The 15,758-nt window shown below is 36.6% G+C and overlaps 1 protein-coding gene across 11 annotated transcripts in view; it reads right to left on the reverse strand.

Annotated features, from left to right (window-relative positions):
* The window catches only part of VPS13B (vacuolar protein sorting 13 homolog B), a 766,991-nt gene that overhangs the window by 710,929 nt on the left and 40,304 nt on the right, over nt 1-15,758 (reverse strand). For all 11 annotated transcript variants that reach the window (XM_059902238.1, XM_059902239.1, XM_059902241.1 and 8 more), the window contains exon 4: nt 13,551-13,671. In XM_059902238.1, the coding sequence (XP_059758221.1) occupies nt 13,551-13,671 (121 nt within the window). The remainder of the gene's footprint in view (nt 1-13,550; nt 13,672-15,758) is intronic.

The following is a 15,758-nucleotide window of genomic DNA, read 5'->3' on the forward strand; positions in this document are numbered from 1 at the left end:
TTTTCCTCAATGAAATTTGAGAAGGATATATATCACCTCCAACCTGGGGATATTAAGAAGTAGATAGGGGCTTCCCTGGTGGCGCAGTGGTTGAGAGTCTGTCTGCTAATGCAGGGGACACGGGTTCGAGCCCTGGTCTGGGAAGATCCCACATGCCGCGGAGCAACTAGGCCCGTGAGCCACAACTACTGAGCCTGTGCGTCTGGAGCCTGTGCTCCGCAACAAGAGAGGCCGCGACAATGAGAGGCCCGCGCACCGCGATGAAGGGTGGCCCCCGCTTGCCACAACTGGAGAGAGCCCTCGCACAGAAGCGAAGACCCAACACAGCCAAAAATAAATAAATAAAAAATTTAAAAAAAAAAAATCCCCATGCGTAAGAAATGGCAAAAAACCCCATCTTATAAAAAAAAAAAAAAAAAAAAAAAAAAAGAAGTAGATAGGTCTTTTCCAGATTCTCCTCTTAAAAAGGCTGAAAGCAGGTCTGCAGACCTACTAGAGAATGGACTTGAGGATACGGGGAGAGGGAAGGGTAAGCTGGGACAAAGTGAGAGAGTGGCATGGACATATATACACTACCAAACGTAAAATAGATAGCTAGTGGGAAGCAGCTGCATAGCACAGGGAGATCAGCTCAGTGCTTTGTGACCACCTAGAGGGGTGGGATAGGGAGGGTGGGAGGGAGGGAAACGCAAGAGGGAAGAGATATGGGGACATATGTCTATGTATAACTGATTCACTTTGTTATAAAGCAGAAACTGACACACCATTGTAAAGCAATTATACTCTAATAAAGATGTTTAAAAAAAAGAGGCTGAAAGCAGTATAATTCAAAGCCTGAGTAGGGCATAGCAGAGCCTCAAGATAAAAGGAGCCTGGGCTTCTGATAGAACACTGCCTTGACTGGTACATAAAGAAAATAAACACTTTTGTCCTGCTAATCCCCTGAAATTTAGATGTTAAGGTGTCCACCACTTAACTTAACTTACACATCTGGTCATTGTTTTTTGTTTTTTGTTTTTAAGTTTTTCCTAAAACTGTTAATGGAAAATGTTAAAAACAGTAAAAGCATAAAAATAGAAGAGGTAAAATAAGCTCTGAATTTCTTTTTCATTTACAACAAGGTTCTCTCTATTCTTAGATGTTCCAGAAAGGAACAGTGATTAGATAGCTTAAATTGCTGAGCTTCCCCACAGGGAAGTAGACAAGAAATGATTGTGCTATCTTCTATAAAAATACATTGCCATTTTTGGCTCAGGCTCTTGAACACCTGATATATTACAAATATTCTTAAATTATCTGATAACCTCTCCAACTATTATTAAACTCCCTTCAAGAGTTTTTTTTCAGAAAACCAAGCCCTAACAGCCTAAGGTGGCAAGCATTAAGCAAACACACACACACACACACACACAAACACCCCTTCCATTTCATATTCAATATTTTCTGCAGAAAACAAAATCTTGAGTAAATGACTACTAATTTAATAATATATACCTCATGTATACCACAGGTATTGTAAAGTATATAAGGTATTCCTCATCTGCACCAAAATATCTAAGTTTCCAATTTCTCATCCACAAAACGTAAGCTAGATCAGAGGCTTAGCTGGAGCCTATAGATAGACTTCAGTGAGTATGTGAATACCTCAAAGTCACATGCAAATTTTAAAAGTGCCTATGTGGGTCTATAACTTTTTCAATAGATTTTCAAGCGTCCATGTCCCAAAAAAGACAGACTGCTAGACCAGAAAAATCAGAAGTAGCTTCTTATTCTACATTTCAATGACTCTATGATTCTGATTATCGATCTCTGAAAACTCTGTGTGATTTTATGCAGTTCAGTTTTTATGCAGTGCAGTAAATACATAAATGGCTATTATGAACCAGACATTGTATCAGATCGCAACCGGCCAAATGAGGCTGTGCCATCTGTTGTTATAAATAAAGTTTTATTGGAACACAGTCACAAACATTAGTTTATTTACGGTTTATGGATGATTTCACAGTACATCAAAAAAAGTGGAATAGTTGTAACAGAAAATATATGGCTTGCAAAGCCTAAAATATTTAATAACTGGCCCTTTACAGATAATATTTCCTAACCTCCATGCTAGATGATGAAGATCAAAGATGTCTAGGTCACAACTTCAGACCCAGTGGGCGACATAATTTTTAATTTATCTATACCCTAAATATTTCCATTACACCCTGTGTGTGTGTACATACATATATTGGGTTGGCCAAAAACTTTAACTGGCTTTTCCGTAAGATGACTCTAGTAGTGCTTAGTTGTCTTTAACTTCATTTGAAACAATTTTGTTAGACTGTATTGTGACAGCTATCATATCAGCGTGCATTTAAAAAAAATTATCAAAATTGGTAAATTTCTGTGTAGCCATTTTAATACTGAAGATGGAAGGAAAAGAGCAACATTTTCGGCATATTATGCTCTATTATTTCAAGAAAGGTAAAAACGCAACTGAAACGCAAAAAAAGATTTGTGCGGTGTATGGAGAAGGTGCTGTGACTGATAGCACATGTCAAAAGTGGTTTGCAAAGTTTTGTGCTGGAGATTTCTCGCTGGACCATGCTCGACGGTCGGATAGACCAGTTGAAGTTGATAACGATCAAATCGAGACATTAATTGAGAACAATCAATGTTATACTACATGGGCGATAGCCAACATACTCAAAATACCCAAATCAAACACTTAAAATCACTTGCACCAGCTTGGTTATGTAAATTGCTCTGATGTTTGGGTTCCACGTAAGTTAAGTGAAAAAAAAACTTTTTTTTTTTCTTTTTTAAATTTTTGAACTTATTTTTTTTATACAGCAGGTTCTTATTAGTCATCCATTTTATACACATCAGTGTAAACATGTCAATCCCAATCGCCCAATTCATCACCCACCACCACCACCACTCCCCCCAGCAGCTTTCGCCCCTTGGTGTCCATACGTGTGTTCTGTACATCTGTGTCTCAACTTCTGCCCTGCAAACCAGTTCATCTGTACCATTTTTCTAGGTTCCACATATATGCGTTGATATACGATATTTGTTTTTCCCTTTCTGACTTACTTCACTCTGTATAACAGTCTCTAGATCCATCCACGTCTCAACAAATGACCCAATTTCGTTCCTTTTTATGACTGAGTAATATTACACTGTATATATGTACCACACCTTCTTTATCCATTCATCTGTCGACGGGCTCTAAGGTTGTTTCCATGACTTGACTATTGTAAATAGTGCTGCAATAAACACTGGGGTACATGTCGTTTGGAATTATGGTTTTCACTAGGTATATGCCCAGTAGTGGGATTGCTACATCATATGGTAATTCGATTTTTAGTTTTTTAAGGAACCTCCATACTGTTCTCCATAGTGGCTGTATCAATTTACATTCCCACCAGCAGAGCCAGAAGGTTCCCTTTTCTCCACACCCTCTCCAGCATTTATTGTTTGTAGATTTTTTGATGATGGCCATTCTGACTGGTGTGAGGCGATACCTCATTGTAGTTTTGATTTGCATTTCTCTGATGATTAGTGATGTTGAGAATCCTTTCATGTGTTTGTTGGCAATCTGTATATCTTCTTTGGAGAAATGTCTATTTAGGTCTTCTGCCCATTTTTGGATTGGGTTGTTTGTTTTTTCAATATTGAGCGGCATGAGCTGTTTATATATTTTGGAGATTAATACTCTGTCTGTTGATTCACTTGCAAATATTTTCTCCCATTCTGAGAGTTGTCTTTTTGTCTTGTTTATGGTTTCCTTTGCTGTGCAAAAGCTTTGAAGTTTCATTAGGTCCCAATGTTTATTTTTGTTTTCATTTTCATTACTCGAGGTGGTGGATCAAAAAAGGTCCTGCTGTGATTTATGTCAAAGAGTTTTCTTCCTATATTTTCCTCTAAGAGTTTTATAGTGTCCAGTCTTATATTGAGGTCTCTAATCCATTTTGAGTTTATTTTTGTATATGGTGTTAGGGAGTGTTCTAATTTCATTCTTTTGCATGTAACTGTCCAGTTTTCCCAGCACCACTTATTGAAGAGACTGTCTTTTCTCCATTGTATATCCTTGCCTCCTTTGTCATAGATTAGTTGACCATAGGTGCATGGGTTTATCTCTGGGCTTTCTATCTTGTTCCATTGATCTATGTCTCTGTTTTTGTGCCAGTACCATATTGTCTTGATTACTGTAGCTTTGTAGTATAGTCTGAAGTCAGGGAGTCTGATTCCACCAGCTCCGATTTTTTCCCTCAAGACTGCTTTGACTATTCATGGTCTTTTGTGTCGCCACACAAATTTTAAGATTTTTTATTCTAGTTCCATAAAAAATGCCATTGGCAATTTGATAAGGATCGCATTGAATCTGTAGATTGCTTTGGATACTATAGTCATTTTCACAGTATTGATTCTTCCACTCCAATATCTCTCCAACTGTTGGTATCATCTTTCATTTCTTTCATCAGTGTCTTATAGTTTTCTGCATACAGGTCTTTTGTCTCCCTAGGTAGGTGTAGTCCTAGGTATTTTATTCTTTTTGTTGCCATGGTAAATGGGAGTATTTCCTTAATTTCTCTTTCAGATTTTTCATCATTAGTGTATAGGAATGCAAGAGATTTCTGTGCATTAATTTTGTATCCTGAAACTTTACCAAATTCATTGATTAGCTCTAGTAGTTTTCTGGTGGCATCTTTAGGATTCTCTATGTATAGTATCATTGCATCTGCAAACAGTGACAGTTTTACTTCTTGTTTTCCAATTTGTATTCCTTTTATTTCTTTTTCTGCTCTGACTGCCGTGGCTAGGACTTCCAAAACTATGTTGAATAATAGTGGTGACAGTGGACATCCTTTTCTTGTTCCTGATCTTAGAGGAAGTGCTTTCAGTTTTTCACCATTGAGAATGATGTTTGCTGTGGGTTTGTGGTATACTGCCTTTATTAGGGCGAGGTAGGTTCCCTCTATGTCCACTTTCTGGAGAGTTTTTATCATAAACGGGTGTTGAATTTTGTCAAAAGCTTTTTCTGTATCTACTGAGATGATCATATGGTTTTTATTCTTCAATTTGTTAATATGGTGTATCACATTGACTGATTTACATATATTGAAGAATCCTTGCATCCCTGGGATAAATCCCACTTGATCATGGTGTATGATCCTTTTAATGTTGTGTTGGATTCTGTTTGCTAGTATTCGGTTGAGGACTTTTGCATCTATATTCATCAGTGATATTGGTCTGTAATTTTCTTTTCTTGTAGTATCTTTGTCTGGCTTTGGTATCAGGGTGATGGTGGCCTCATAAAACGAGTTTGGGAGTGTTCCTTCCTCTGCAATTTTTTGGAAGAGTTTGAGAAGGATGGGTGTTAGCTCTTCTCTAAATGTTTGATAGAATTCACCTGTGAAGCCATCTGGTCCTGGACTTTTGTTTGTTGGGAGATTTTTAATCACAGTTTCAATTTCATTCCTTGTGATTGGTCTGTTCATATTTTCTATTTCTTCCTGGTTCAGTCTTGGAAGGTTATACCTTTCTAAGAATTTGTCCATCTCTTCCAGGTTGTCCTTTTTAGTGGCACAGAGTTGCCTGTAGTAGTCCTTTAGGATGCTTTGTATTTCTGCAGTGTCTGTTGTAACTTCTCCTTTTTTATTTCTAATTTTATTGATTTGAGTCCTCTCCCTCTTTTTCTTGATGAGTCTGGCTAATGGTTTATCAGTTTTGTTTATCTTCTCAAAGAACCAGCTTTTAGTTTTATTCATCTTTGCTACTGTTTTCTTTGTTTCTATTTCATTTATTTCCACGCTGACCTTTATGATTTCTTTCCTTCTACTAACTTTGGGTTTTGTATGTTCTTTCCCTGGTTCAGTTAGGTGTAAGATTAGGTTGTTTATTTGAGACTTTCTTGTTTCTTGAGGTAGGATTGTATTGCTATAAACTTCCCTCTTAGAACTGCTTTTGCTGCATCCCATAGGTTTTGGATCATCGTGTTTTCATTGTCATTTGTCTCTAGGTATTTTTTGATTTCCTCTTTGATTTCTTCACTGATCTCTTGGTTATTTAGTAACATATTGTTTAGCCTCCATGTGTTTGTGTTTTTTATGTTTATTTCCCTGTTAATTCATTTCTAGTCTCATAGCGTTGTGGTCAGAAAAGATGCTTGATATGATTTCACTTTTCTTAAATTTACTGAGGCTTGATTTGTGACCCAAGATGTGATCTATCCTGGAGAATGTTCCGTGCACACTTGAGAAGAACGTGTAATCTGCTGTTTTTGGATGGAATGTCCTATAAATATCAACTAAATCTATCTGGTCTATTGTGTCATTTAAAGCTTCTGTTTCCTTATTTATTTTCATTTTGGATGATCTGTCCATTGATGTAAGTGAGGTGTTAAAGTCCCCCACTATTATTGTGTTGCTGTCGATTTCCTGTTTTATAGCTGTTAGCAGTGGCCTTATGTATTGAGGTGCTCCTATGTTGGGTGCATATATATTTATAATTGTTATATCTTCTTCTTGGATTGATCCCTTGATCATTATGTAGTGTCCTTCCTTGTCTCTTGCAACATTCTTTATTTTAAAGTCTATTTTATCTGATATGAGTATAGCTACTCCAGCTTTCTTTTGGCTTCCATTTGCATGGAATATCTTTTTCCATCCCCTCACTTTCAGTCTGTATGTGTCCCTAGGTCTGAAGTGGGTCTCTTGTAGACAGCCTATATATGGGTCTCGTTTTTGTATCCATTCAGCAAGCCTGTGTCTTTTGGTTGGAGCATTTAATCCATTCACGTTTAAGGTAATTATCGATATGTATGTTCCTATTACCACTTTCTTAATTTTGGGGGGTTTGTTTTAAACTTAAAGATTGTCCTTTAGCATTTGTTGTAGAGCTGGTTTTGTGGTGCTGAATTCTCTTAGCTTTTGCTTCTCTGTAAAGCTTTTGATTTCTCCATCGAAATCTGAATGAAGTCCTTGCCGGGTAGAGTAATCTTGGTTGTAGGTTCTTCCCTTTCATCACTTTAAGCATATCATGCCACTACCTTCTGGCTTGTAGAGTTTCTGCTGAGAAATCAGCTGTTAACCTTATGGGAGTTCCCTTGTATGTTATTTGTCGTTTTTCCCTTGCTGCTTTCAATAATTTTTCTTTGTCTTTATTTTTTGCCAATTTGATTATTATGTGTCTCGGCGTGTTTCTCCTTGGGTTTATCCTGTACGGGACTCTCTGTGTTTCCTGGACTTGGATGGCTATTTCCTTTCCCACGTTAGGAAATTTTTCGACTATAATCTCTTCAAATATTTTCTCTGGTCCTTTCTCTCTCTCTTCTCCTTCTGGGACCCCTATAATGTGAATGCTGTTGCGTTTAACGTTGTCCCAGAGGTCTCTTAGGCTGTCTTCATTTCTTTTCATTCTTTTTTCTTTATTCTCTTCCACAGCAGTGAACTCCACCATTCTGTCTTCCAGGTCACTTATCCGTTCTTCTGCCTCAGTTATTCTGCTATTGGTTCCTTCTAGTGTATTTTTCATTTCAGTTATTGTATTGTTCATCTCTGTTTGTTTGTTCTTTAATTCTTCTAGATCTTTGTTAAACATTTCTTACATCTTCTCGATCTTTGCCTCCATTCTTTTTCCGAGGTCCTGGATCATCTTCACTATCATTATTCTGAATTCTTTTTCTGGAAGGTTGCCTATCTCCACTTCATTCAGTTGTTTTTCTGGGGTTTTATCTTGTTCCTTCATTTGGTACATAGCCTTCTGCCTTTTCATCTTGTCTATCTTTCTGTGAATGTGGTTTTTGTTCCACAGGCTGCAGGACTGTAGTTCTTCTTGCTTCTGCTTTCTGCCCTCTGGTGGATGAGGCTCTCTAAGAGGCTTGTGCAAGTTTCCTGATGGGAGAGACTGGTGGTGGGTAGAGCTGGCTGTTGCTCTGGTGGGCAGAGCTCAGTGAAACTTTAATCCGCTTGTCTGCTGATGGGTGGGGCTGGGTTCCCTCCCTGTTGGTTGTTTGGCCTGAGGCGACCCAACACTGGAACCTATTGGGGCTCTTTGGTAGGGCTAATGGCGGACTCTGGGAGAGCTCACACCAAGGAGTACTTCCCAGGACTTCTGCTGCCAGTGTCCTTGTCCTCATGGTGAGACACAGCCACCCACTGCCTCCGCATGAGACCCTCCAACACTAGTAGGTAGGTCTGGTTCAGTCTCCTATGGGGTCACTGCTCCTTCCCCTGGGTCCCGATGCACACACTACCTTGTGTGTGCCCTCCTAGAGTGGAGACTCTGTTTCCCCCAGTCCTGTCAAAGTCCTGCAATCAAATCCCACTAGCCTTCAAAGTCTGATTCTCTAGGAATTCCTCCTCCCATTGCCAGACCCCCAGGTTGGGAATCCTGACGTGGGGCTCAGAACCTTCATTCCAGTGGGTGGACTTCTGTGGTATAAGTGTTCTCCAGTCTGTGAGTCACCCACCCAGCAGTTATGGGCTTTGATTTTACTGTGATTGCACCCCTCCTACCATCTCACCATGGCTTCTCCTTTGTCTTTGGATGTGGGGTATCTTTTTTGGTGAGTTCCAGTGTCCTCCTATCGATGATTGTCCAGCAGCTAGTTGTGATTCTGGTGTTCTCGCAAGAGGGAGTGAGAGCATGAAAAAAACCTTCTTGACCATATTTCCACATGTGTTTCTCTACTGAAACGTAACGAAAACGTTCCGTTTTTAAAACAAATTGTGACAATCAATGAAAAGTGAATACTGTACAATAATGTGGAACGGAAGAGATCATGGGGCAAGAAAAATTAACCACCACCAACCACACCAAAGGCCAGTCTTCATCCAAAGAAGGTGATGTTGTGTATATGGTGGGATTGGAAGCTCCTCTATTATGAGCTCCTTCCGGAAAACCAAACAGTTAATTCCAACAAGTACTGGTCCCAATTAGACCAACTGAAAGCAGCACTCGATGAAAAGCATCCGGAATTAGTCAACAGAAAACGCATAATCTTCCATTAGGATAATGCAAGACCGCGTGTTTCTTTGATGACCAGACTAAAACTGTTACAGCTTAGCTGGGAAGTTCTGATTCATCCACCATATTCACCAGACATTGCACCTTTGGATTTCCATTCATTTCGGGCTTTATAAAATTCTCTTAATGGAAAAAATTTCAATTCCCTAGAAGACTGTTCTTTGCTCAAAAAGATAAAAAGTTTTGGGAAGATGGAATTATGAAGTAGCCTGGAAAATGGCAGAACGTAGTGGAACAAAACTGTGAATACGTTGGTCAATAAAGTACTTGGTGAAAATGAAAAATGTGTCATTTATTTTTGCTTAAAAACCAAAGTAACTTTTTGGCCAACCCAATACATATATTCTGAGTAAAAGGGTAAGGAAAAAAAAAGGGAAAAGATAATTACATGACAAAATCAAGAAAGAGGAAGCTATGCATTAGAACACAAAATTTATCTGAGCTTCCTAGCAAATAAGTAGAAAAAAACTTTAATGAAAAAATATTTAACAAGAAAAAACATATCCGTTAATTAAGAGTTCCTGAATAAATTAAAGGACAATACCCTTAAAGCCATTTTAGAGAAAATGCAGAAGCAGCCCACAAAAGGCTGGCTTCTTACAATGACCTTCAACAAAACCAAAGGTTGTACACTCCAGAGAGCATAGGACTAAATAATCCAGGTATGTAGCTTAGAAGTAATCTCACTTCTAAGCTAGATAAAGTACAGAGAATACTGAGGAAAGCATGAATGAAGAAAGAAATAAATGAAACATCCTTAAACTTTCCCTCTAAACAGGAATTGTCAACATATCTTACTGAATATCCCAGGCCCACAATTCAAAACTGTTATTAAAAGTAATTGAAGCTTCTGGCCTATATATCATTAACTGAAAGAAAATGTGTATGGTTCAAATCAGTCAGATTCAAACTCTTTTGACCTCTCTCCCAGTAAGAAATATTACATCATAACCCAGCAAAGCACACATATACGCATAAGTTTCTTGAAATATGATTAACCTTTGCTATATGCCCCACATTATGTGGTTTTCTATTCTAAGCTACATATTTTTTAAATGCTTGCCATGACCCACTAAATTGCTTTCACAATGCACTCAGTGGTCAGGATGTATAATCTAAAAGAGACTGTTCCAGATAACAAGACCAGAAATTGCAAAGAAAATATGAGATATCGACTTGTGTTTCTTTCCTATTAGAGGGGTGTCCATCCTTCAAGATATAGAACAACTATTCGCAACACCAAAACTTTTCTCAAAAAGTATCTCTGAATCTATGTAAATGTTTGAACTCCAAAATTATAACCACAGATGCTGGAAGAGATAACTTTGCCCTAGAAAATTTTGAGAACGGGAATTCATCTCTACCATGAAAGAACCTTAATATAGGTTCTTTCCAGGTAAGATAACATTGCCAGAAATGAGTCCTCAAATAACCATATGAGTTAATCTTGAAATAAAATGATTTACCATTATCCAACTGGACTGTCAAATTATCCCTTTTTTTTCCTTTGGCAATATTAAGTTTAGCTGCTCTGCCTTCCGGTAATTGTCCATCAAGTTCAGTTACTTCCTAAAGCAACTCCTTTAACTGTGATTTTTGTCACAGCATAAAAGAGGATATGAGTCCTGTTAGGTAAGGCAGAAAAGCACCTGTTAATCCAAAAGCTACCTCAAGTAGTTCAGTAGAACACAGCTCTGTTTTATGCCACTAAAAATAGGATGTTTTATGTTACGTTTATTTTTATGTTTTATGCTCCTAAAAATAGGTCAGTTCTCCCAATCCTGAATATCAGTATCAATTCCAATACAGTCTCTAAAGAATCATTAAAAGTCTGGGACCTGTTTTGAGTACATGCAAGTTAGCCCACAGAAGATTTTTAATCTGTGAAATCAACAACTGACAAAAGCTTAAATTTTTCTTAAACAAGTTCTTTCTTAAAAGAAAAAAAAAATGTAATAAGACTCAACAGTTAAACCTAAAACTGATTATTCTTTGCCAGGATATTGATGGAGAGAGTTGTATACAATGAGCTGGCTTAGGAAGTTTTAAGGGGATATGTAGTCAGAAATTTGGAGGGTAAAGGGGTTGCCCATTTCATAAATAAGAATAAGCTATAGTTTAATTTACAGTTTAATTATATTCACCAGGGATTTCTCCCAAGGAGTTAATAATTATGAAAAGAATTTAGAAAGCTCTTTAACCATCATAACTACTCTAAGTAGAATTAGAAATATTCAGAAGTAAAATAACTTCTTCTGGCACCTTCTCCAGCCATAGCAATTAATCTATTTATTCTAAGGCCAGAGAGAATACTGAGATCTGTTAGGTAAAGTTCTTAAGAACACAAAGCATCAGCATATAACACCAGTTAAATATGTTCAATTCAAATGTAATTTAGAACCTATATTTGAGGGAGGAGGGCTATGAAATGATGTACCTAATGGCAACCTCTTACAAGTAAAGTAGATGGTGCCAGAAGACTGTCAAAAATTAACAGTTTTGAAATTGAGTTGAACTTAGGTTGAAACCAGCTTACAAACCTTTGGGGCAGAAAACAAGTGTATACCAATGTCAGCTATACCTCAAAAAAAAAGAAGTAATGGATAAATAAAATCGAAAGAGAAGTGACTGTTAACTATTAACTGTAAAAAGGCAGCAATGCACTTTGGCCACAGAGCTGACATGTAACAATTATTGGTTTTTTTCCTTCATTAAACATTTATCAAAGAACTGTTATTTGTAAGCCACTACTCCTCCAGATAAATAAAAATTTCAGTTTCCTTTGTTTATCAAGAAGCAAGAGGAACAAAGAGACTACAAGTAGAGTCAGAGGCAAGTCTTTGCTTGTAGCGCATGTAAGAAAGCAACTATACTCCAATAAAAATTTTTTTTAAAAATTCCCAGTTATCATCTTAAAATGTAAAAAAAGATTTGGGTCTCCTTAGGTGTTGATTTTGCATCAGATAAATTAGCATATTTTCAGAGTTCTCTGTGAGTGAAAACAGGATTGGGATCCACCTTTTAGGTACTGGAACTAATATAACTAAGGAAGAAAGTCCTGAGTCCCCAAGAAGAGCTGACTTCCATCCCTCTTCTCTGTTTCCCTGATGACAACAAATAACTATAAGATTGTGAGTGTGATGAAGAAACAAACAGAAACAGAAAAAGAATGAAATACCTGCATTGACACTTCACTCTGCAAAATCGCCACATGGAAAAGACTGTAACTATTATACAAACATTTCAAGCAATACAGAGCTAACTTAAATTTCTGGGAACTTTTTTTTTTTTTTTCACGTCTTTATTGGAGTATAATCGCTTTACAATGGTGTGTTAGTTTCTGCTTTATAACAAAGTGAATCAGTTATACATATACTATGTTCCCATATCTCTTCCCTCTTGCATCTCCCTCCCTCCCACCCTCCCTATCCCACCCCTCTAGGTGGTCACAAAGCACCGAGCTGATCTCCCTGTGCTATCTGGGAACTTTTTATACAATGATAAGACTATTGTTTAACTTAATGATGTAATGAGTGCTTATCTTACCCAGAACAATATGTCTCCTTTTTATTTAATGTGAAACGCTGTTAAAAGCATCAGATGTGCACTAGTGTTCCATGAAGATGTATTTGATTCCTGACCTTTAATCTAGGAAAAATTTAAGGGAAGGGGTCCTGATATATGATCACATGCATAGGGACAAACAGCAGCAAAGTAAGAACAATGTATTAATTATTGGGATTTGTCCTTTAATCGTCCTCAAGAGATGATTAGAATCTATGAGAAAAGAAATGAAAGGAATTATATATATAATTGAAGTGATGAAGCTTTTAATCTGGAGATTGGAAGCTGTCTGAAATGATCTGTGTTATTTTGTTGTTTAGATCAGTGATTCCTATACTTACAGATGAGTAAATTTTAAGACAAAAATATATTCAAGTAACTGTCATTCAGTCACCCACCTTTTAATCTTAAATAAAGGAGTAAATAGAAAAAACAAAGAAAGAAAGAAACTTAAGGAATAAACCTAGGGCAAAAGAGCATTAAAATTTGAATGAGTCCAGAGCCCTCACAAATGTCTTTCAATCTGTTCTGATGTCATGCAGCAAATGTACATATATTTTAAATACTTTGACACTAAAAAATATGGAAAATATATATTCTACAAAGGGCTACAACAATGATTAATAACAATCAAAATTTTGGTTTTATCAATGCCCTTAGAAGTTACCTGGTGGCGGGACTTCCTTTGTGGTGCAGTGGTTAAGAATCCACCTGCCAATGCAGGGGACACGGGTTCGAGCCCTGGTCCAGGAAGATCCCACATGCCATGGAGCAACTAAGCCTGTGCGTCACAACTACTGAAGCCTGCGTGACGCAACTACTGAGCGCACGTGCTGCAACTACTGAAACCCGTGCACCTAGAGCCCATGCTCCACAACAAGAGAAGCCACTGCAATGAGAAGTGCACGCACAGCAACAAAGACCCAACGCAGCCAAAAATAAACCAAAATTAAAAATAAAAAAGAAGTTACCTGGTGGCAAATCAGGATCTGTGGGAGCAGCCTGCTGAATTCTTCGGGGTTTTACTGATGATTTTGTGTTCTCAGTAGTACTACGGTTGGTAGAATTAGAACCACAGCTTTCATGGTCATCCTATTTTTATTTTGAAGAAAGAAAATTATCAGTCACCATTCAAGAATTTTAAATAGTTTTGTTGAATGTATGCAGGTTACTAAAATGTGATAAGATAGACTCTTCAGGTTTTTTTTTTTAGCTCTAAAAATCTATGTAACCAAAATTTTTCATAATTTGCATTCTTAAACACCATTTTAAAAATAAGTAGTAGTTTAAAATCATAAATTGTCTATTTCTTTAGTTGGTATCAAAAGAAACCACTTGATAATGTCAAAAAAAATTCTTACATATGGTTTTAGCAAAAGAAGACAATTCAATGGAAGCTTTTAAACATTTTCCATTTGAAAATGCAAAATAAATGGAAAGGGTCTTAATATTCCCCTATTTGTTTATATGTTAAGACCCTTACTATTTTGTGAGTTAAATTAAGAATCCAAGCTGTCTTTTTAATCACCTTTAATGATTAATCTTAATCATCCTCAGAATTCTCGGCATCCTATTTAACGCTGTTCACTGAATTGAATATTGTTCAGATTAGATATAAGGTTTAACTGGGTTTTGATATGGATAACATAAAAACTTCAAAAAACTCATACATATTTTTGAAATTTATACAATGCAAATGAGTACTCTTTTCTTGACTTGATTCAACAAACATTTATATAATGTTTTTATGTGTTAATTGCTGGATTTACAAAGGCAAATTAGATATAATATCTGTTCTCAAAGATTTCAGGATCTATTTAAAACATATATAACCAGTCTACAAGAGTACTTTTTTGTTTGTTTTCAAGTAATAGGAACACAAAGAGTCATTCTATTTGGAAGAACTAGAGAGATGAGGCCGTTAAAACTGAGTGTAGGAATGTTTTAGGTTAAGATTGGAGGCTAAATAGGGGGAAAACTATAAACAGCACATGCAAGAATAATGATTAGTCAAAAAAAAAGCCACAGTATACAATGTTTAAGATGGGAGAACAATACCAGAAGCTAAAGGCATAGACCAGTTCAATAAAAATGAGGTCACATTAAGAACCACAGAGATGTTAACACTTAAAATTTGGTAATTAGGACAGGGGGTGCCAATAACCAAAGGAAAAAAAAAAAGGACATTTAGTAATTGCAGTAGAGGGACAGGAGTGGAAGAAGTAAAAGAGTAGTTCAAAGGGTGAATAACAAGTTAAGATGGAAAAAATAAACATAGATTGCTCTTTCAAGAAGATGGATATTACAAGGAGGAAATAGATGAGGTAGTAAAACGAGGTAAAAGCATCTGACATCATCTTATTCCTTTTGGGGGGATAAAAGAGCACATTCTGCTTGAATGAGAGATGCATATGAGGAGGCAGAGATCAAACATCTCTCCAACACAAAGGGAAACAGATGGTGTACTGTGCACCATCAATTCATTAATCAACAATAAAACTATTTCATAATGCTTAAAAGAATCGTGATAAATTTAGTTTTTCTCTTTTATATATTTGAAGAGAAAATTTCAAGAACAAAAAGAAGGATACCCACTAAATTTACCATTCTAATAGGGTACTAGAGGCAAATAAGAACAATGATAGGACCTCCTTTAGGACACAAAAATTCTTATTCACTACCACACTAAGAGGATTATACAATAATAAAAGATGAATCTTTTACAATATAGCATGGCTTCAGATGCTAGTGTGATATATTAGCAAAAGAAAAAATTTGTTTGAAACTTCATTACAACAAAAAGTTAAAAATTTACTGTAACAAACAATAAAGGAAATTTTTACATGAATTTATGTTTAAGTTAATAAAAAACAAACTTCACAGCATTTCATTCCACAAAACAGCTTCACTATTCAATCTTTATAATGACATCTTCTGTTATTTTGGGGGATGTTATAGTCTCCAAATACTAAAAGACTACTACTGTGAATAAGACCTTACTGTAATTACTTTTAGTTCAACTTAGATCCTTAAAAATGTCTGTAGTCATACACTTCTGCACAATGTTAACATTAAAAGCACACTATTAATTTTTGAAACATATGGTTGTCTCAAAAGCCCAGAAGTAAAACATATTCATTAAAGAGATGTGAAAAAGTTCCAAGTGAACTGCCAAAACT

The sequence above is a fragment of the Balaenoptera ricei genome, chromosome 17, assembly GCF_028023285.1.
Source record: "Balaenoptera ricei isolate mBalRic1 chromosome 17, mBalRic1.hap2, whole genome shotgun sequence".
Classification (NCBI taxonomy): domain Eukaryota; kingdom Metazoa; phylum Chordata; class Mammalia; order Artiodactyla; family Balaenopteridae; genus Balaenoptera; species Balaenoptera ricei.